Consider the following 22707-nt stretch of genomic DNA (forward strand, 5'->3'; position numbering starts at 1 on the left):
CTCCATCACGGTTACCTGTGCTGATGAGCTCTGCGTGGTCACCTGTGCTCTCCACGCTGAGCAAACAGGAAATGAAATTCAAAAGTTCGCGGGGCTTTTCCTGTCTACCTGGTCAGTGCATCTGAGTTGAGAGTGCTGTCCAGAGCGGTCACAATGAAGCACTGTGGGATAGCTCCCAGAGGCCAATAACGTCGAATTCCGTCCACACTACCCCAATTCCGACCCGCTAAGGCCGATTTTATCGCTAATCCCCTCGTCGGAGGTGGAGTAAAGAAACCGGTTTAAAGGGCCCTTTAAGTCGAAAGAAAGGGCTTCGTCGTGTGAACGTGTCCAGGTTTAATTCGATTTAACGCTGCTAAAGTCAACCTAAACTCGTAGTGTAGACCAGGCCTCAGTCATTGTGTCCCCTGAAATACGGAAAGAACCTTTATATGACAAATAGCAGTGTCATCTCTCTCTGAATTTATCAGAAACAGTATTTGCTGGCCTACTTGTTTGTTTCGCTAAATGTAGTGATTTGAGGGATAAAAATTTTTGATGCTCAACACCCTAACTCAGGAATAAAGTACCACAGCAGTATGCATCTTAAATACATTTTGATTTACAAGGCACAATGCTAGCAGTGATCCAGATCAATAATGTACAAGCTCCATTGTCCAAGGTATAGAATTTTCAACATTGCAAGTCAGGACAAGAATTGGCTTGGGAGGGAGCTGAAGGCACTTTGTTTTCTTATTTTGCTGCCGAGTTATTTCAAAGAGAGAAGGGATAGACTAATCTCTTCAGCCAAGGCTGTGATTTGACACTCATTGGATGAAGCATAATAGTTACTGCAGTGAACTCAGGTTGAAAAACAACACAAATTGCTGCATGAGTTTAGAAAGTAGACACCAAATAATAATCAACCATATGTTATATGTTAAAAGATGTTTTGCTCACAATTTGAGGGGCACATAGAGAAAAGTATAATAGCAAAAGACGAGGATGGCATCATCACAATAGTGTTTGTTGGCATGTTTTCCTCTATATAGTCCCTGTTCATTTCAGGCTGCTGCTTCCTTGTTGCAATATAACATCTGGAGGTGTTGATCTTACCTTAAAAATAATTGTATTGGGGTCAAATTCTACACTTAAATACACGTACACAATTGTCATTTTCATCAAGGGATTTATATGTCTATCTCTAGGGAAAAAAATAGGCTTATATTGTGTTAATGTTTTATACTGTGTATTTTTAAAGCACTTGTTTAATGAATATTCTTATAAGCCTTCTATTATCAGCATAATAGCTTGATAGGTTTTGTTTGCTTGCTTCTTGCTTGCATTGCCCTGTGCAAGGTAAAAGTATCATGGAGTCATGGCTGAGACTTCATAGATAAAGGTTTAAGATAGTTTCCTTTCTAAACCCACTTTTGATCACCCTGCTTCACACAATTTTAAAAAATCTAGTTGCAGCATGACATTTTGCATGCTTTTCATATATCAGAGGAGACTACATTTTTGAACTGTGAAGAATAATTCTTCACAGGCAGAGAAATGGACTCTGTATGTGACCTAACAGGTCTTTTCACACTATTTATATAGATATAGATATTTAGACATAGATAGATAAAGATGTATGTAGAGAAAGCTTCCTTTCTCCGAGGGAAAAAAAACCCAAACCCACTGGGTTTTGCTTTGTTTTTATTCTGGGGTTTGTTGATTATTTTTACTTTTTTAATGTCACTAAAGTATTTACATGAAAAGTAAACATACTTGAAAGTTTGTTACTAGAAACAGACTCTTATTTCAGTCTGTTAATGAGACACTCTCTTTCCAAAGCTAAAAAGGGAAAGTGATAAAAAATTGTTATTTCTACTAGGCCAATTAGAGGAGGAAAAACAAAGTTATAGATCTGTCACGAAGCCTAGAAGGGAGATATGATGGGTAGAACCATGAATGACTGAGGGGAGCATGGATGGAATTAACTGCCATTGGATATTGGAGAGATGGGTGGGTAAAGTTATGAATTATTAGGCGGCTTATTCAGTAGAATCTAGCATTCGATAGAAAGTGAGCAGAAAATCTGAAAATGTGGTTTTATGTAGAGCTGAACTGCTCATCTTAGTTTTAGTTTTCAGAGTGTTTAATTCATTATGTGGTTGTTTCTCGTTTTCACAGTAGTATATGTGAAAGCTGCTGATCAATACTGCAAACAGTTTATTATTGGTTAACATACCTAAATTGATTGGACTGAAATAATTAAAACAGATCATTTTTCTTAGGTATATTGAATTGGAATTGTTAAATAGCAAGATAAATAATTCAGTCATATTTCAAAAACTGCAGAAAATCAGTTTCTTGATGATTAATTGAAGTTGAAGAATAGAACATTTCAAAAGACTCTGTCCTTCTGTCTAGCCAGCTCACCATCAGTAGAGTATGATTTTAGCACATAAGAATTGGTTCGGTCAAAACTCGCAATAATCTAGGGCCTACATTTTTAATAGTGACTAGTTATTTTGTGTGCTTAAGTTTTTGGTTGTCCAATCTGGGACAATTTAAAGGGCCTTGGTTTTCAGAGAGTGGATACTCAGAGCTTTCTGAAAAACGCATTTTTAAGGCATTTGGTGATGTTGGATACCCAGTTTGGGTCATATTTGAAAATAGAGACCTAGGCACCAAAAGAAAGAAGTTGACAAAAGTGTTGTTGGTATATAGGGGAGTAGTAGGACCAACTAGTTAGCAAAGTGAGTCCTCAATTGTGTTTGTGTTTACTTACAGAACTGCAAGCTTTTCATGTGGATGATATTTATGCCACTGTGGCTGAGGAATAAATATGCTTACAAAATGAATCACATAGTATGTGTTATGTTTCATATAATAACTTCTTTGTTGTGTTTCCCCGGCTTCCATCTTTTACAGTTGTTTTCCCTTCCTCCCTCTCCCTAGGAAAAAAAAATGATTTATATTTTGGGATGAGGAAAATATCACAATCCTGATTCCTGCTTTCCCAATACAGTCGAGAAAAAAACATCTTGTATATTTTACACATCAAACACGTAATGACACTGTACTGTACTCCATTCACCCATTGGTCAGAGAACTCACCCTGTGTATACAGGGCAAGTCAAATTTTGCTACATTCACCATATATAATGGGCTGCAAAACCTCATTGACCATACACTTCCTCTCAATACTGGCCTGAACTCTCCCTCTACCAGGGGAAGGACAGCTATGAGTTAAAGACCTTAAAGCTATAATTAGTATCCACAATATGAGAGGATTGGTGTGTCTAAAGGATAGCATTCACATTGCATATGGAACATTAATTGTGAGTTTTCTCACTTTCAAAAGTGCTTTAGACAACTCTGATGTTCTAATAATGTTTTGCTAAATGAATGTTTAATTGATTTACAAATACATTTTATCTTATGAATTTTACTGCATTTGAGTTTTGTGCAGAATATTTCTTACAATATATCTTTTTTCTGCAAGTCAGTAAATGGGTAAGATCTTTATATTCTACACACAATTTATTGTAGAACAAAAAATATAATCCCCAATAGAAACGTAGATTCACTTGTGTTCTTAGTCATAGGGAGGAAAAATGCATAAAATGAGTGTATTACAATATGCTTGGTCATTCTGTGGATGACAATCTCAGTTACCTACTAAAATGTACTAGGTTGGTTTTTTTTTTTTTTTTAAATTTTGCTAACAAAAACAGTAATTAATTGAATTTTTAAATTGTTAATTTCTTTTGACCCAAAAATAAATTTGACCCAATTTATAAATTAAATATAAAATTTACTTATTTATTATGAAGAAATCTGGTTAATTCAATTCAGATTACTCTTAATTTATAGTTTCTCTTATATCTTGTTCTGCATTTGAAACTATGCCCTTAGTGATACCAGTGCAACCCAACTGCTTTCAGATTATGTGCTTGTGACATCGTCAATAAATTTATACAGGTGCAATTGATTTGAATATAACAGTTCTGTTGATGTAGCTGAAGAAGGGACAGAATCTAGCACTTCTGTAAATTTTGTTGGTTCTGTAGTACTAACAAGAATAAAACAATAAAATTTATTTTTTCTATAAAGTCAACAGGTATCACTCAGAGCAGTCTTTGGAATAAGGTGTTGCCATTTCTCAGTCACTTCTCAAAAGTACACCCACACTTTAACAATGAAATTACTGATATGTACTTTCAACATTAACTCCAGGTTATAGAGTTGGGCTGAGAATTTCCATCTGTCATGCTCTTCTGCCTATAGGTCACCACTTGTCAGTATCCTAAGAAAGTAAAGTCAAAAAGAGATAAACAGTGTGCTTTCTCTTTAATCCTTAGTTATCCTTTTCCCTTTCAGCACCCTCCTTGATAGGTATGGTAAGGAAGGACTGGGCTTCCCAAAACAGCATTGCCCTCTCATGGCAAGAGCCTGACTTTCCCAATGGAGCCATTCTGGACTACGAGATCAAGTACTATGAGAAAGTAGGTCTTGCTTAGAACATCAACCAAATAAAACCCTACAGAGCAGCATGTTATATATTGAAATATCTTTATATTTTTTAAACTTGGAAACTTGTTCTCACTTTATTTATCCCATATACAATCATTAGGTTTAAGTGTTAGTTTTGTTTTGTACTGATCTATTTATGTTTTGATTTGTCTTGTTTTATGTCAGATTTGAGAACAGTAGAAAAAAACAGATATGCACATCTCATGATGCCACATTAGTGAGGTTTATAAACACTGTTAAATGAATGGCCCCTTTGATGTGTTTTGATGTATAGACTGCCATGATATTGTTGATATAATACAATTATAACAAATGTCATTGTGATTACATTTTTTGTGGTCTGACTTAGCAACAACCTGAGGCCAAATTACACAGTATACATTTCTAGCTACAGGATTAGCAAAGAACAGAGAATATTAGACTAAATAAAATTGCATTGTTTTTAAGATTAGAAAGAGAAATGAGAACCACATAAGTGGTATTCTTGTCAGAAGTCTGAACCCAAAATCTTCAAGCCCATTTGGGCAAAGGTGCACACACACTTCCCTCGCTCCAGATGTAGATGTGCACATATGTAAGTACAAACTGGGGTCTGCTTTTCCTCACGTCCATTCTGTGCACATTTGCACACCCCAGTTTGAAGAGTAGGCCTCGCTACAGAATAAAAGTTTGTGGTAATTGGTACCTTCATGCTTTGAGAAACATCTAGGAGTTTTCAGGTATCTACATCTCAACCTGCCAAACTAAGGAGATAATAGTATTTCCTTTTCCCTTTCTAAGAAGCACAAACCAATGAATGGAAAGGAGAAAAGAGCCCTGAGGAGGAAGTCATAAAGCATAGGACAGGAAAAGGGAGTTATATTTTTACTTTGTAAATATCTGGGCTTCTTGTTTTTCAGTCTGAGAAGTTCTGAGCCTGCAGTTCTGTGCACAGTTATGCTGTTTTATTAAAGCTAGAATTGAGAAAAGCCCAACAATTGAAACTACTCAGATTGAAAAACAAGTTACACTGTTTCTTATTTGGTAAACAAACCAATGAGGCCTGGAAAATCCACAGATTCCAGGGATCCTCAAGGATCTATTACATAACTTTTCCCATGTTGCTTCCCTATTATGACTTGAGCTGGCACTTGTTTTATTTATCAACAATAAAAAAATCTGACTGAATTTGAAAGATAAATACTATAATCTATTAAGAGATTAATTCAACTGCAGGAAACATTTTGGCTCATTCCACAGATTGGCCATCAAAATTTTAGCAAGGATATGAAATTGTAAGCATTATATTTACACAAACTCATTGATAGATTATACTCTGAAGACAATATAGTGTTACTGAGCAACTTGGCACAGGAATCCTCTTTAATAGTGTCAATAGGGCACTAAAATCTAGCACTGCCTAAGGAAGTTGACCTTTGCACAGTAGAGGCACAAGCTTCATAGTCCTAATAGGTATATATACCTCAAACAAATCCTGTCCAGCCCCATATAGGAAGTACCACTTTCTTTTCTAGTCCTTTATAATGCATCAGGGGTATTTTTCTACTGTAAGCAATTCTCTCTTACACATGGCGGGTGGGAGGAGGATTCATTGCTGGCATATGCAGCAATTCTCCCAGTGGTTATTTTCCCCTTAGTGCCTTGTGATAGTCACTCATTCTACTGAATCAATAATTTTTTAACAAAGCATCTTTTGTCAATAGCCTACAGGAGACACTCTTTTGGCAGTACTAATTAGAAGGCAAACTGGGAGACAAGCAGGGGCAGCAACAACTGTAGAAAGATTATTAAGGGGAAAAAAGAGATGTTACAACTTTCTCTGAAACATCAGGCATGTACCACTCTTGCAGGCCAGATTCTGGAAAGATAGACCAGAATCATGTGCTGTACTGTGATACTGAAATAGGAAATTTGATTTTATGCCATATTAATGTCTTTGATGTAGCCTGTTAATGTTTTTATGTAGAACCATTGTAATGTTATTTATATAGCACCTTTGGAGTACATTGGGCTTTGCAGACATGATAATGAATGGGTATAATGGCCAAATGCAAAGCAAAATTGTATGCTGAAATGAAGAGGAAAGTCTCTACCCCAAAACCAGAAAATACAAGTCTGGCCTTTACAAAAATCTATTTGTCCTCACCCTGAAACTCCTCGGAGTACAGTTACTAAAACCCCAGAAGAGCAATATTACAGTAAAAGCTGTGTTCTCCAGCACTTTATCAACCGGAAAGCTCTATTAACTGGCATTTCTGATATTCCCCAATACAAATCTTCAATCTAGTAACCAGGACTAATATACTGCCCAGGAGGTTATGCAATTGCACATTCTGCATTCTACTTTTATGCAAAAGAGGCGGAAGTCAAATAAGCAAGCTGATATCAGGGATTTATTCAAAAAAGCAGCTTCCAGGGTGTGTCATAGGGTCATTACAGATTCAGCCCAATCTCCTACACCTTCTACATCTACAATGATAATTGATGTTAATAATGATGACCCTGAGGCACTGCAAGATCCTGAAGTGCCTTCTGAATCACCAAAAAAAGATTAAATTATGTTCAGTATAGTTTTAGTGTTAAGTGTTTTTTTAGTGATCTGGGTGTACACCATATGCTGCCCATAGTGATATGTAGTGTCATAAGATCACCTACTGTATAGAAAACTTTACCTGTATATACCTAAGTGCTTCAAGAAACCAACCACTCTGCAGTGCAGTACTACTACCGATTGGATTGGTGAATACCTGTATACTGTACTACTGTATTTTATACTTTACTCATTTTATTGTATTCTAATTCTTTGAAAATTGGTATTCCATTGGTAAAAGTATAACTCTCAGTTAACCGGAATATTTGATTAACCGGCACCCCCACACACACTCCCCCAACATGCCGGATAACAATGTTTTTACTGTAGAAGGGATGTCTAGAATCACAGAAGCTTCCCAGCAACATTTGGTGGTGGAAATATCAACAGTCAAGTTCTCAGCAGCCACTACAAGCCTGAAATGGGACCGTTGTCATAAACGTGTAGAGACTGTGAAGATCTGACATAGGAATGTGAATGATGTTACCGCATGGACATCCTTGTATTGTGAACTTTGAAAATTGTGGCCAGCATTCTGATTTATGCCTAATTGGAGTCCAAAAAAGAGTTTGGTTATGGTATCTTACTGCCCAGTTTACTGTGGGTCTCCCTTAAGTGGAAATACACAGTTCTAAGACCTCAAAATAAGCCGGTCCATCAAACCTAAACTCAAGACAGCAGAGAAGTTCTGTATAATAAATGTGAAGTTCTCACTATGCAAGGGGGAAAAAAAGTCTTCAGGAGGCAATAAAAATGCATATAGTGATGCATAGTTCCCAATCAATCTTCATTTGCCCCAGATATTGCTATAAAGACTACCGCAAATAAGAATGGAACAGATATTGCAGACTATTCTTAGTTTTTTTCCCTGTATGGTATCCCATTTGCCTCCCATTCGTATTAGAGGGAAGACTGGGTTTTACCCCCACAGACATTACAGAACTGAGTGCCTCCTTCGAACACTCCTGTATTTGAAAGCAGCATCTAGAACAGGGGTCGGCAACGTTCGGCACGCGGCTCGCCAGGGTAAGCACCCTGGCGGGCCGGGCCAGTTTATTTACCTGCTGATGCAGCAGGTTCGGCCGATCGCAGCCCCCACTGGCCGCGGTTCGCCGTCCCGGGCCAATGGGGGCGGCGAGAAGCGGCACGGGCGAGCGATGTGCTGGCCGCGGCTTCTCGCCGCCCCCATTGGCCCGGGACGGCGAACCACGGCCAGTGGGGGCCGCGATCGTCCGAATCTGCTACGTCAGCAGGTAAATAAAACTGGCCCAGCCCACCAGGGTGCTTACCCTGGCGAGCCGCGTGCCAAACGTTGCCGACCCCTGATCTAGAATCTGAGTCCATCTGAATAACACAGTGTATGACAATAGTTTAACTCTGTGAAACCCTGAGGATTTCAGCAGAATTATTGGATTATTTTTTAATCCTTTTAAAAGTAACAGTTTATGTTCCCTGGAGCTTTCTTTGGTGATTTTTGGGAACAGGCCAGAGAGACATTCTAGACCTCTATAGGGAGTTCTGCATTCATTTAACTATAGCCAGCAGGACTTCCTCATCCCATGAACAAAACTTCTTGTCCCTCGCGTGCTTCTAAGATTGCTCAGAAGATATGGGAATTTAGTACTGGGATCACAATGGAATTTTTCCTGTTGAGGCCAAACTGGCATGTGGTCCAGGGGTTTTCACGTCCTCACAGCCTCCCAGAGGCACAATTGGGTTGAAAACAGTAAAATACAGAAGTTTGCATAATGCTATTAAGATCACTGACTTGTCGCCACTTGCAGCCATTGTTCAGTGCAAGTAGAGGCTAAAAGAGCCAGTTCCTAGAGGTAAATGAGATCTGGGACTCTGCTGTTGGACCTTTTTGAGAACTTAGCCTTATTGAGGGAACAGGAACAAACCATCCCATTGTGCAGAAAGAATAGCAAATATGGCAGGCGACCAACTTTGCTTAACAATGAAATCTTCGGTGAGCTTAATCTTAAAAAAAGGAAGCTTACAAGAAGTGGAAACTTGGACAGATGACTAGGGAGGAGTATAAAAATATTGCTTGAGCATGCAGGGGTATAATCAGGAAGGCCAAAGCACAACTGGAGTTGCAGCTAGCAAGGGATGTGAAGGGTAACAAGAAGGGTTTCTACAGGTATGTTAGCAACAAGAAAAAGGTCAGGGAAAGTGTGGGACCCTTACTGAATGGGGGAGGCAACCTAGTGACAGATGATATGGAAAAAGCTGAAGTACTCAATGCTTTTTTTGCCTTGGCCTTCACAGACAACGTCAGCTCCCAGACTGCTGCACTAGTCAGCACAGTATGGGGAGGAGGTGAGCAACCGTCAGTGGTGAAAGAACAGGTTAAGGACTATTTAGAAAAGCTGGACATGCACAAGTCCATGGGACTGGATGCAGTGCATCCGAGGGTCCTGAGGGAATTGGCTGATGTGATTGCAGAGCCATTGACCATTATCTTAAAACTTGTGGCGATTGGGGGAGGTCCCGGATAATTGGGAAAAGGCAAATATAGTGCCCATCTTTAAAAAAGGGAAGAAGGAGAATCCAGGGAACTACAGACCAGTCAGCCTCACCTCTGTCCCTGGAAAAATCATGGAGCAGGTCCTCAAGGAATCCATTTTGTAGCACTTGGAGGAGAGAAAGGTGATCAGGAACAGTCCACATGGATTCACCAAGGGCAAGTCATGCCTGACCAACCTGATTGCCTTCTATGATGAGATAACTGGCTCTGTGGAAAGCGGTGGATGTGATATATCTTGACTTTAGTAAAGCTTTTGATACGGTCTCCCACAGTATTCTTGCCAGCAAGTTAAAAAAGTATGGATTGGATTAATGGACTATAAGATGGCTAGAAAGCTGGGGAGATCATCGGGCTCAACGGTAGTGATCAACGGCTCGATGTCTAGTTGGCAGCCGGTATGAAGTGGAGTGCACCAGGGGTCAGTTTTGTTCAACATCTTCATTAATGATCTGGATGATGGGATGGATTGCACCCTCAGCAAGTTCGCGGATGACACTAAGCTGGGGAGGAAAGGTAGATACGCTGGAGGGTAGGGATAGGAATCCAGAGTGACAGACAAATTGGAGGATTGGGCCAAAATAAATCTGATGGGGTTCAACAAGGACAAGTGCAGAGTCCCGCACTTAGGATGGAAGAATCCCCTGCATTGCTACAGGCTGGGGACCAACTGGCTAAGCGCCAGTTCTGCAGAAAAGTACCTGGGGATTACAGTGGATGAGAAACTGGATATGAGTCAGCAGTGTGCCCTTGTTGCCAAGAAGGCTAACGGCATATTGGGCTGCATTAGTAGGAGCATTGCCCCTTTATTCGACACTGGTGAGGCCACATCTGGAGTACTGCATCCAGTTTTGGGTCCCCCACTACAGAAAGGATGTGGGAGATTGGAGAGAATCCAGCAGAGGGCAACGAAAATGATTAGGGGGCTGGGGCACATAACTTACGAGGAGAGGCCGAGGGATCTGGTCTTGTTTAATCTGCAGAAGAGAAGAGTGAGGGGGGATTTGATAGCAGCCTTCAACTACCTGAAGGGGGTTTCAAAGAGGATGGAGCTAAGCTGTTCTCAGTGCTGGCAGATGACAGAACAAGGAGCAATTGTCTCAAGTTGTAGTGGGGGAGGTCTAGGTTGGATATTAGGAAAAACTATTTCACTAGGAGGGTGGTGAAGCACTGGGATGAGTTACCTAGGGAGGTGGTGGAATCTCCATCCTTAGAGGTTTTTAAGGCCCAGCTTGTCAAAGCCCTGGCTGGGATGATTTAGTTGGGGATTGGTCCTGCTTTGAGCAGGTGGTTGGACTAGATGACCTCCTGAGGTCTCTTCCAACCCTAATCTTCTATGATTCTATGACCTCATGCTCAGGGCAGAGACCTGACATATTGGCAGACTGTGGTTCCCCACACAGGCTTGTGGCCTCTTATCACTCGCCCTCCCCCCCGCCCCTGCACCCTTGTATGTTGGGAGTTGTGGGGAGAGAAGTTTTCACAACTGAGCTGTGGGGTAGACAGGGCAGTTATTGTTTGGTTCTAAAGCTCTGTAGCCCTCACTGGAACCTGGCATGTGAGAGCAGGGGGTGAGCATTATAGTGCCCCTCCCTAATGTATTACTGATAAAGTGCCAATTAAGCCCATCCCATGTGCCTGTCCTTCATTGGGCTGCTTGTCCTGGTCAAAGGATTATAAGGTTGGGGTCAGTCTGGCAGGGGGGGAAAAAAATCTGAAAATCTCATTCCAAGCTTCCATTACTGTGTGATAGAAAGTTTTCCTTTGCTTGAATACTTCTGTGATATTATCAGCTACAGAACATCATGCACCTGAAATAACATTGTATCTTGAAACCTGGCAAATTCACACATCTTATTTCTAGTAGATGATAAATCATTCCAAAAACTGTCCATTTAGCAACATTTGTCACCTTAGATAAGTGAGTCTGCACAGAGACAAACAAACAATCCATTAAATGTTTGACCCTAGAAATCCAAGAGGTACTCTGCAAAGAAGCTCTTGATATCCCCTGCTTCACTGTCCTCAGAGGTACTAGACATTTGCAAATTAAATCTTTTAGTACGATATGCCTGGTATCTGTCCTATGATTCCATAATGATTTAACACTGGGTATTGCCCACATGCTCAGGGTCTGCCTGCTCACCGTATTTGGGGTCGGGAAGGAATTTTCCCCCAAGTCAGACTGACAGAGACCGGTGGGTGTTTTGCCTTCCTCAGCAGCATGAGGCAATTAAAGAGAATTAAAGTAAATGGTGGATTCTCTGTAACTTGATGTCTACTCTTGTGCAGCGAGACTCACCGGTGCAGTGCCTCCTGCTGGTCATCTAGATAATTAGCTCTTCCAGCCCAGAGTGCCCTTTGCAGGCCGGTGGCTCACCTGTCGCTGGCCCCCTTGTCCCTCCTGGACACTGGTGCCCCTCTGCCTCAGGGTTCTGCCCTCTGTAGTACCCCTGCAGTCTCTGGGTCTCCCCTCCCAGGGAACCCCCAACCCTCTATCCCCACCTTACCTCAGTGGCTACTGCCAGTCATCATCTAGCCCTCCCGCTCGCTGGGGCAGACTGCAGTCTGTACCACTCATCATTGGCAAGGAGGGTTTGGAGCTGCTGCCTTTGCCTACCCTGGGCTGCACCTCTGCAACCCCAGTACCTTTCCCAGCCTTTAACAAGGCCTGCAGCCTGGGGGTTTTCCAGGCTGGAGCTCCCCAGCTCCTCTGGCCTTCCCCCAGCCCTGCTTCACTCTAGGTACGCTGCTCAGCTCCCAGGCAGCTAGGTCTGTCTCTCTCCACAACTAGAGAGAGACCTCCTTAGCTCCTGGCTCACAGCCCTTTTATAAGGCCAGCGGTGGTCTGATAGGGGCATGGCCCCAGCTGCGGCTGCTTATCTGATCAGCCCAGCTGATTGGCTCCCAGGGCCAGCCCTTTTCCAGGGCTGTTTTAACCCCTTCAGGGCCAGAGCGGGGTGACTGCCCCGCTACATCTACACTCCACCATTCTTTCGAATTATAGAATTCGAATTATAGGGGTTATAGAATTTAATAAAGAGAGAGAGTCATTGAGTAGTATGGACCAGGGGAAATTAGTTTTCAGGTGAGATTTTGAGGACAGATGAAGAGCTGTTACTTTATAACTACTTTTTATTAAGCTGATGAAGTGGAGAGATACAGCAAAGCATCAGGTTTAAGGAATTTTGAGGGCAATATGACCTTGCTAATTTTCCCATCAGCCTGAAGTTGTATTGACTTTACTCACATAAGAAATGATGCTCCACTTCAAAATCAAATATTTAAACAAACTTTTCTATTTCTTTGAATATGTGATTTAAAATGCATAAACCCGAATGTGGACAGTAACATTCATAAGATCAGCTCAAGGTAAATAATTTTTGTAGGAGCAATGTGAAGGTTAAAAAACTTAAAAGGGATATTTTTTTAATTATCACTGTGCAATAACTATTAAATGTCAGGATTAGTTACAAACGAACAGGTGGAAAATTGGTAATGAGTCAGGAAGTTTCTTCCAAAGTGCCTGCATACAAGTGTGTTATGCAGAATTTAAACCACTTTGAAAAGTGTGTTTACATATTATTGTCAAAAAATACTTAGATTATAGGAATTTTCTATTAAATTCTGAGGATATGAACACTCAGAATGTGTGCTCAATATTCTTTAAAAGTCATAGTGTGTGTGCACAATAGATTATGTATTCTATATCCTGAGTCTAGGAAAGCTGCATACTACATTAATATACATGGGCTTGTAAATTGCTATTGTATGACTTGCCACTTTTCCAAATCCATAGTAATGAATAGATTGTACAGTTTTAGGCACAGCTCTACACTGGAAATGTTGTAGAGCTGCACCATGGAGGCATTCTGTCTCAGAGGGCAAGAATGCCTCCCAGAGCTCCACGGTACATAGGGAAGTGCTCAAACTGCTCCATTCCTTTTGGGAGTACAGCTTACTCTCCCCCATATGGCCTGCCAGTTCTCCTCACCTCCCTTTTTGGGGCACCATGTGCTCTCTTGGGGAAGTAAGAAGGGATAGGTCTCTGCATTCACTTGAGTGCAGAGACTACCGTTCTGCCCACCCATTACGTGTGTGGGGTTCCACGTCCTTCCTGCTCTCTCGCACACACACTACACCTACATGAGGGATAGACAGAATTTTACCCTAAATACTTTTCAAAACACTTTATAAATGTAGTCATTATAGTGTAGATAAAGGAGCTCTCTAAATTTCTGGTTTAAGGAAGTTGATGTTAGTAAGATACAGTCATGTTATTCTCTTTTGTCCCATAGCCTCCTGCCCTTCTGAGATATCTACACCACATTATGTAGCTCACTTAATTCTTTTCAAGTCTCTCATAGTAGTGAATAGTTTAACAATAAAAGCTTTTCAATTATTCTTTTACATAATTTGTGATTCAGTGAAAAATTTTAGACTTGTGCAGAGGCTACCATTTTGCAACTAATACCATATTTCCCTTACCTACTAGGGTTGCCACCTCTGAGATACAAAAAACCAGGACATCTGGGATGACTATGAGCCTATAAAATTGGACAGCTGGTAGTGTGTACTGTGTACCCTGACAGATATCCCTCTTTTGAGGGACTATCCTTGGAAAACAATGGATAGGTGGCAGGCAACCCTGTTACCTACCAGCAGTTGCTTTCTGTATTCAGGCTATGACTTTATCTTAGATTTTAAAATTAGGAAGAATACACTTTTAAGCATCCATTTAAAAATATATTTTTTATCATAGCCACATGTGCTAGGCACTTCATAATAGACATAGGAAGATATGCACCCTACCCCAGTGAGCTTACTGTCTACAGGGAAATGGTGACAGTCATACAGATGTGCAGTAGTTTGATTTAGGTATGTGGCCGTTATAGTGGTTCAATAAACGTTTTTTATGTATAATAAGTATGAAAGATATAGGCTAGTGAATATTATTCTTGTTAAGGATGGGTAGCCAGTTCAGCAAACAGGGTCAGGCCCACACAAAGTTTTAGAGTGTAAACAATTTTCATCTTATTATTTTTAAATCGTCTAAACTCTGCACTTCTTGGGTCTCAGTGGAACCAGAAGTGCCGACGTAGAGCATGTCGACATAGTGCAGCAATGCTCACTAGTGGGCTGTAAATTCTATTGCCCACTAATGTGTTGCACTCTATATAGACCCCAAAAGTTCTCCAGTGCATGTTAACTGTAATATGTCTACATGGACCAGCAAATGTGCCACATGTTGGTGTGCTTTAGAATTCACATCTCATTGGTACACATTGCTGCATGCTGTGTAAGAGAACAATATTTCTGCTGCGGCCAGAAGCAGGAAACATAAATCTCATGAGTTAGCCCCTTTCTCATGAGAGTTCGAGTGTTTTTGCAGAGCCAAAAATTCTGAATAATTTGGATAAGTACGTGAACTTTTGAACACTGATGTAAAATCAACCTCTAGACTTCCTGCAGTTGAAGATAGTTCAAGGAACTGATCAGCATTCTCACCACAAGCTTCATGAATGTTCCTTGCTTTTTCAGCATAAGGAAGCACTTCAAAACCACTGGCAAATAAACCACACCTTGAGAATTTTAAAAATAATTACTGTAAATGTGCTTTGGGAGATAAACCATTAAAACAAAATTGCCTAGCTGATTCTAGTATAGTGAGTGGTGTTTAGTAGGCTTTTCAATTTCCCTATTCTGCTGTTATTAATGTAGATCCCCAAGGGAAAAACTATATGAGCTTAGATTCTCAAATGAGAAAAATCTAGGTCTCCGCACAGTTGCAAATGAGAGTGAATAATTATGAGGCCTCTCTGACCAGATATCATTTTTGCCTTTGGGAAAAACCCAGAGACCTTACAGGAGCCATTATTAATGACACAGATATAATTACTATTAGGAGAAAAGGAAATCTAGCCTCTAAATATCAATTACATACAGCCCAGGGTTCTATCAGAGAGATTGTGCACTAGGCCTTCTCCATTAGCTGCCTTGGTTTGTCTGTCCTCCTAATGGGTTTCTTCAATTATTTAGAGCTAGCTTCTAAAACTTTGTATTTAATAATAAAGTGGTCCAGAGAGCTATTACTATTATCATTCCTGCTGAAGCAAAGATCTCACTGAGAAATATTATGCTGTTTAAGCAATCCTAGTAGATATTATTTAAAGAAAACATCACTCAGTTCTTGCTTTTCTAGTGTTCCCTTCTGTAGTCAATACCTTTTTTCTTTTTTTTAATATGACAAAAGCATTGCACAACAGTAAGAGACATAAATGTAAAAAAAAAGTGCATTTAATACTTTTGAGTGGGTAATCCAAAAAATAATGAGGAGTAATCAGCTATTTACATTTGATTGTTATTCCAGTGTGTTTACCTTCCATTGGCAGATTTAAAAATGACTATGACTCTTTGATCATAACTTTTTGTAAGGGAATAAAGGTAATGAGCTATTTTACATTTCATTTCTGGAACTTTAAATTAAACCCATAAACCTAATAGACTAGATATTCAAATGTTTCACATCTAAAAACCAGTTGTTAGCCACAAGTGTTTTTCAGGCCCCTGCTCTAAAGATTTCGTCTTGAAAAGTATATGCAAAGACAGGTTACAAATCCATAAATACAGCATTACACAGCTAGTTCAGTACCTCAAAAATAGCAGATGATAGAAGTGGATTTCTAAGAAAAGTTGTGCTCAACTTCCATTCTACCCAAACAATGTTAGAAGCCCACACTTAAGAAAAAATAGTTTACAAATAATTTAGTAACACAGCAAGAATAATATAGTTAACTATACTCGTCAGCTGTTAGTGTGAAGAGTTCAGATAAATAGGTTAAAAAGTTAAAATATACAGCAGCCTAGTGTCTTTCAGATCACACTAAGGAACATAGGATGAAAAGGACATTTTGGATCTCTGTTAAAGATTTGACACATCAAATGCCAAGAGGAGACTAATATAATCTTTTGAGCAACAGACTAATTGAACATACCAATTTAGACACTGTTGTATTGAGAACTAGTTTTTATTTATTTTCCTTTTGATAAACAGGTGCATGGGCTAGTAGTGACAGGAACTCACCATCTCAAAAAATCAGGCCACTTATTTAGGTTCCTGAATATGGATTTAAGAGACTCATTCTGGATAGCCAAGTTTCAAAAATGTTGGCCTGTATTCACCAAAAAATGGTGGCGTGTCAGTTCCAGAAAGGCAGCCGTGTTAGTCTGTATCCGCAAAAATAACAGGAGTACTTGTGGCACCTTAGAGACTAACAAATTTATTAGAGCATAAGCTTTCGTGGGCTACAACCCACTTCTTCGGATGTACTCCTGTTATTTTTGCGTTGCATCCGAAGAAGTGGGTTGTAGCCCACGAAAGCTTATGCTCTAATAAATTTGTTAGTCTCTAAGGTGCCACAAGTACTCCTGTTATTTTTTTAGTTCCAGAAAGTATAGAGTTAATTTCGTAGTGGCACAGCTACCAAATAATGATTATATAGACAAGTATGATTTCTTTCCTTACAAATTAAATGCAGTGTTTGGAGACACCCACTACATTGAAGTCTGCTAAGTAATTAACCTAGGAACTGAATAAACTTACATAAAATAAGAACTATCCCTAACCTTGACCAAAATCTTTATCCTTGAACATAAACCATTTTGAAGACCAAAGCTGGTTCACTGTTTTTGTAAAGCACAATCAGTTTGTTGCTCCCAAAATCCTCCTTCCCCTGAAACTATCATCATTGATTCATAGATAGAGGCCAGAAGGGGCATTATGATCATCGGGTCTGAACTCCTGTATAACAGACAGTAGCATTTCACCCAGTAATTCCTATGAGCCCCATAGCTTGTACTTATTTCCAGTTTTAATATTATGTCTGTCTAAACTAAAGCACATTCTACAATGTTACTTTCTCCCTGTGTAGTTTCCTGTAGACTTCATTCAAGTTTCCTCTTAACCTTCTGTCCCCACCCCAACTCCATCTTTCTTTTCAGTTCCACTGACCTAATCCAGCTCTCTTCATACAGGCAGCTCAGTTTGTTTTAGTTTTTAAGTCCTCCCTTGTACCCTAAGCCCAGTGACACCATTTTCCATTTCACTGTTCTTCTTTTTCTGGTTCATCTTCAAACCTCTCCAGTTTCATAGACCTAAATTTGGATTTCCCCTAGGATACCCCTTCTTTTTCCGATATCCAAATAGGGCCATTTTAGTGACTTGGTATTGTAGAATCAGCTGCTACCTTAAAAATCTCATAATTTCCAGATCTCACCCACCATCATGTGTGCACAATGTGTTCTGGCGTACCAGTGACCTGAAGAAGTTTGGAGTTTTGGAATATGTTGACATTATGATGTAAAAGAAAGCGCTGTAGGAACAAAGACTAGAAAATAGGACTCACTGGGTCCAGTTGGTTAGAGCCAGCCAGAGGGCTAATTTATTCAGAGAACGAAGAGTGAGGATCAAATTTTGGGACGTGAAAAGCACCTGGTTTCTTTGGAGTGAGGGAGGCACAAGATTGGGAAGCTGAGCAAGGTGAGACAAGATCTCAGAAGATGAACTGATAAACATCCTGACTTGTCCATACCAAATCAAGTCTCTTCGTTGTCTGAGGTGTGCCTGTTATTCTAATACTTACTGTCAAGAAACTAGAACCATTGTCATCCCAGGCATTTCCTCCCAGTTTGCCCCAGTTCTTCATTTCAGTTATTTTACTACTTCAGTAGATTGGACATACTGAGAGAACAGTGGTGAGAGACCCCTGCTCTCCTGAATCTAGTTTTGCAGCCACAAACTCCCCCTCATATAGGACAAATTGTTATCATTTCATCCTGTAATATCTTTCACACCCAATAACAGACTAGATAACTACATGAACCCAGGCCACATCTTAGATTAAGCAGTAATGCCAAAAGCAAATGTACTAAGCCCGAAGCCTGCTCTTTCATATCCAAAACAATCACACAGCGGGCTGAGGATATAGGACTCAGAAAGGAAAGATGAGATCTTCCAGAGTGAGTCATTCCCTTTTCAATGTAACAAAATGAAACATTTTATAGCACCGTATATTTTTAAATAAAAGACTAGACCTGTTCAATTATTTTTGTTAGTGCAAGATTATGCATTAAGTAGGGTTTCACCTTTAAAGGCTTTGTTTGGTTAACCAACTCAAGCACTGAGGAAAGCTGCTGACTCAGTATAATTAAAGAACTCTTATGTAATTCTGTTATGATTGTCTTATTTAAATCAAGAAAGCTAATGCTGTTGATTTAAAGAGCTAGTGTATAGAAAACTCTCTCTTGTAAAGCTTTTATTTTTATTTATTTATTTATTTTAAAATGCATTGATATTAATAGTTTCAAAGTGCCCTTTCTCAATGCTCTTGTCACGGAGGCTGAGTTAACAACCTATTATTATGTACTCCTCCCTGAGTTGTTACTAGCTTTATGGTCTTTTGCAGGAATACACCTGCTTCTCATAAAAACATTTATGTTGCTGCAGAAATTGATGCCTCCTGTATTTGCAGTGACCTTGTACAAACTACATTGATTTTAAACCTTGAGAAAAAAAAGGATTTCTAAATAAAATGATCATGTCTCCCTTTATACACCGCCACAAATACTAGTATGTTATAGCACTGTAGTAGCCATGCTGCTGAACTAATAGTTAAGGAGGCACTTCCATTTTAAAAATCTGATTTCATGTATGTATAAGTTTCCTAAAAACAGTTCGTTCATCGGAAGTTTTCCACACTTGTGCTCAGCTCAAAGTTGTTTTCTCTGAGTTTCGTAAGATTCAGATGGGGCATTTTTTAGTTTTATAAACACACAAAACCTTGGATTCCCTGCTTTAAAAGAAAAAAAAATCAGTTTGGTCTGGTTTTGTAGGGAGGAAGTTGGGGGGGATTGTTCTTTTAAAGACACACTTAGCTAACTTTAAAGTGGCTTATTTTTCAAGCTTCACATTTGCTTAATGGACTTACTCCTTTAAGAAGAAAAAATTCCTTTGAGATGTCTGAAGAAACTGAGTTTATCAATAATGAGTCAAATTTATCAATGATGTAACTCCAGAGGCACAGTGGAGTTATACCAGGGATGAATTTGGCCCTGTGAAGCTAACCGAATTAGAAAATCATGCATTAGCTAGCTACTGTGTGTGATAATTTACTAGTTTGTAAACAATGTATTGAGATTTGTGTAGCTGGAGGTGTCTGCATAGTGAAATGCATTAAATTGAATCTCTTAGGGTCTTCCCTGCATATTGGTCAGAATCTATCCTCCTGAACTCCCTTACTATATTTATTGGAATGATTGCACATTAAATTCAAACTTCAGTCATTCTAGGAATTTGTGCTATATACCCTACAAAGCATATAAACTTTGAAACCACTAGCAAGAACTCTGGAAGAAATTCTCTCAGTGCCCTCATATCACTTTAAGATGACATCAGAAGAAGCCACCTTTGCCCATACATTTCAGATTTTGTACACATTACGTGTAGGGCCATACAGCTAAGATCTCTGTGATAACGGAAAAAATAGCAGTTAAACACAGAAAAGGACTACTAGATTAGATAACCTACCTGTCAATGCAGGAATTCCTCATAATGTATAAAAACAACGAGGAGTCCGGTGGCACCTTAAAGACTAAGATTTATTTGGGCGTAAGCTTTCATGGGTAAAAACCCACTTCTTCAGATGCATGGAGTGAAAATTACAGAAACAGACATACATATATATTGGCACATGAAAAAAGGGTAGTTACCTTACAACCAGGGCCGCTGCAACCCATTAGGTGACCTAGGCGGTCGCGTAGGGTGCTAACATTTGGGGGGCAGCGACCACGGCGGCCAGATCTTCGGCCGCCCCGGTCGTCGTCGGTATTTCGGGGGCGGGACCTTCCGCCGCCTCTGTCGGGGGTGGCATTTCAGGGGCGGGACCTTCCGCCGCCTAGGGCGGCAAAAAAGCTGGCGGCGCTCCTGCTTACAACTTGTTTTGTCCAGTCTCGTTTTAGATGTCACAAAAGACTGGGCTTCCATCTTTTCTTTTTGAAGATTATTCCAGAGCCGAACAGGAAGTTTTTGCTGATATTTAGCCTAAATTGTACTTCTCATTACTTTTCACTGTCCTATATAATTCTTCCCCCTGTTATCTTCACCGGTCTTAGCAAGACAGGAGATAATATAATATAGGACCACAGTTTATATTGGTAGTTAGCACAATCTATGCAACCTGGTAGATTAAGTTTTTGCTTTATATTTCAGAGGTAGTGACTCACAATTATACTCACAAGTTGTTGAAATGTATATTAAATTTTTTCAACATGATTCTAGACTAACAGTTACTACTTTTCTATGGAAAGGAAGATGTCTGAGCTACTGTAAATCATTTCACATTCAAAAAAAATCAATGTTAAAAATGAAATGCTAATCATATAAAAACCATGGGGACAGATTTTTCTCTATTACAGCATGTAAATCTGGAACAATTCCATTTGCATCAGTGGAGTTACTCCAGATTTACATCAGCTTAACTCAAAAGAATTGGGCCTATGATATCAATAAAAGTACTTGGTTCTGGCTGTTTAAGTAGCCAATTTAAAAGAGAGACATTTAGAGTTAACTTGGTATGCTCTACTCAATTCAGAGTTCTCTTCTGTGTGTTTATGAACCATCAGAAAGTAGCCAGCTTAGCGTTAATTATGTCTTGTTGCTAGATAATATTGTAGCACTAGGGAGCTTTTCCATAGCTTATCAGGTAGGAATTGTCTCTCTGGCAAAGGAAAACAAGAAGGTATTCATAAATCTGCAGTGCTGAGAAAGTAAAAAGGTTATATTAGTGTGGATGTTTAAAGATAGACAACTAATGATCTCAAAAGCAGCCCAGTCATTCTCACATGTCCTCCCACCTTGAAAGCCTAGAATTATTAAAAGGGAGTTAAATGAGGTCTATATCACAGAATGTCTTTGAAGCACTATAACATTTTTCAAAAATCGGGGTAGCCGTGTTAGTCTGTGTCTACAAAAACAACAAGGAGTCTGGTGGCACCTGTTAGTCTTTAAGGTGCCACCAGACTCCTTGTTATTTTTCAAAAAGGCAGGCATAGAAATGCACACAGTATATAGAGCAGCTAAAATTCTTTATCACAGCTGTGGAGTAATGGGATCCTGAAAACTGGTACAGTAATAGAGGTGGGTTCAAAATCCTCACTCCAACCACCCGTGAACATTGTGGGGATTCAGAAATCAGACAAGCATTTACAGATGCACAAATGAAACAAGTTACACTTGCCATAGGCACCAATAGAATATCCTGACTTTTGTGCATCTCTCACTTACTTTTGTAGTTATTTTGTAATTTGTTTGCATTGATACCCATTTGAATATTAACAGTATACAGGGAATTGTGCCCTCACATTAAAACTATGATGCTTTTGTAAGTCAAACTACAGTACCTGCTATATCACAACCTCCATTTTGGATTCCTTCCTCTGAAGAGTGAATCTTCATTGTTATATTTAAAGTTTGGTTTTAGTTTTAAATGCTTCCTTAAGTTTAAAATGTCTCCTGATTGAGGTTGAAATAAAGAAAACTTGTTAGGCCCTGCCATGTGGGAATGCATCAGTTTATATGCACAGCGTTATTATAATTACATGAATTGATATTGCTAGTAGGCTAATGTAAGTTAGAAAGTTCCCATCCATTTGTCACAGCAACTTAGAGAACTGTCGGCTATTTGGCTTGGAGCATGTTTAAAAGTTACTTGAGCTATCCTTTTTTGTTATCTTCCATCTAGGATTTGCAATTTGAAAACTTTATTAACCAGTGACCTTTACCTAGAAGTGCCGTGTCTACAAAGCACAATATTATGTGGGTTTTGTCTCAGGTGTGCTGCTGAAAAAGTTGCTGAAAAGATAAGCCAAAAACAGTTAGGAAAGTGTTCAAAAAGTAGACAGGAAAATATTTGAGTGATAACATTAAGATTTTTTTTTTTCTGAATTGTATCAGACTTCCCAAAAAACTCTACGTTGGGATGAAATGTGGCATAAAGATATTACAAGGGGACTGGTTTCTCTTTGA

The 22707-nt window shown here is 39.5% G+C and overlaps 1 protein-coding gene across 2 annotated transcripts in view; it reads left to right on the forward strand.

Annotated features, from left to right (window-relative positions):
* The window catches only part of EPHA6 (EPH receptor A6), an 875951-nt gene that overhangs the window by 614264 nt on the left and 238980 nt on the right, over nucleotides 1-22707 (forward strand). For both annotated transcript variants that reach the window (XM_065406410.1, XM_065406419.1), the window contains exon 6: nucleotides 4357-4481. In XM_065406410.1, coding sequence (XP_065262482.1) covers nucleotides 4357-4481 — 125 coding nt within the window. The remainder of the gene's footprint in view (nucleotides 1-4356; nucleotides 4482-22707) is intronic.

Source organism: Emys orbicularis, chromosome 1 (assembly GCF_028017835.1).
Source record: "Emys orbicularis isolate rEmyOrb1 chromosome 1, rEmyOrb1.hap1, whole genome shotgun sequence".
Lineage (NCBI taxonomy): Eukaryota > Metazoa > Chordata > Testudines > Emydidae > Emys > Emys orbicularis.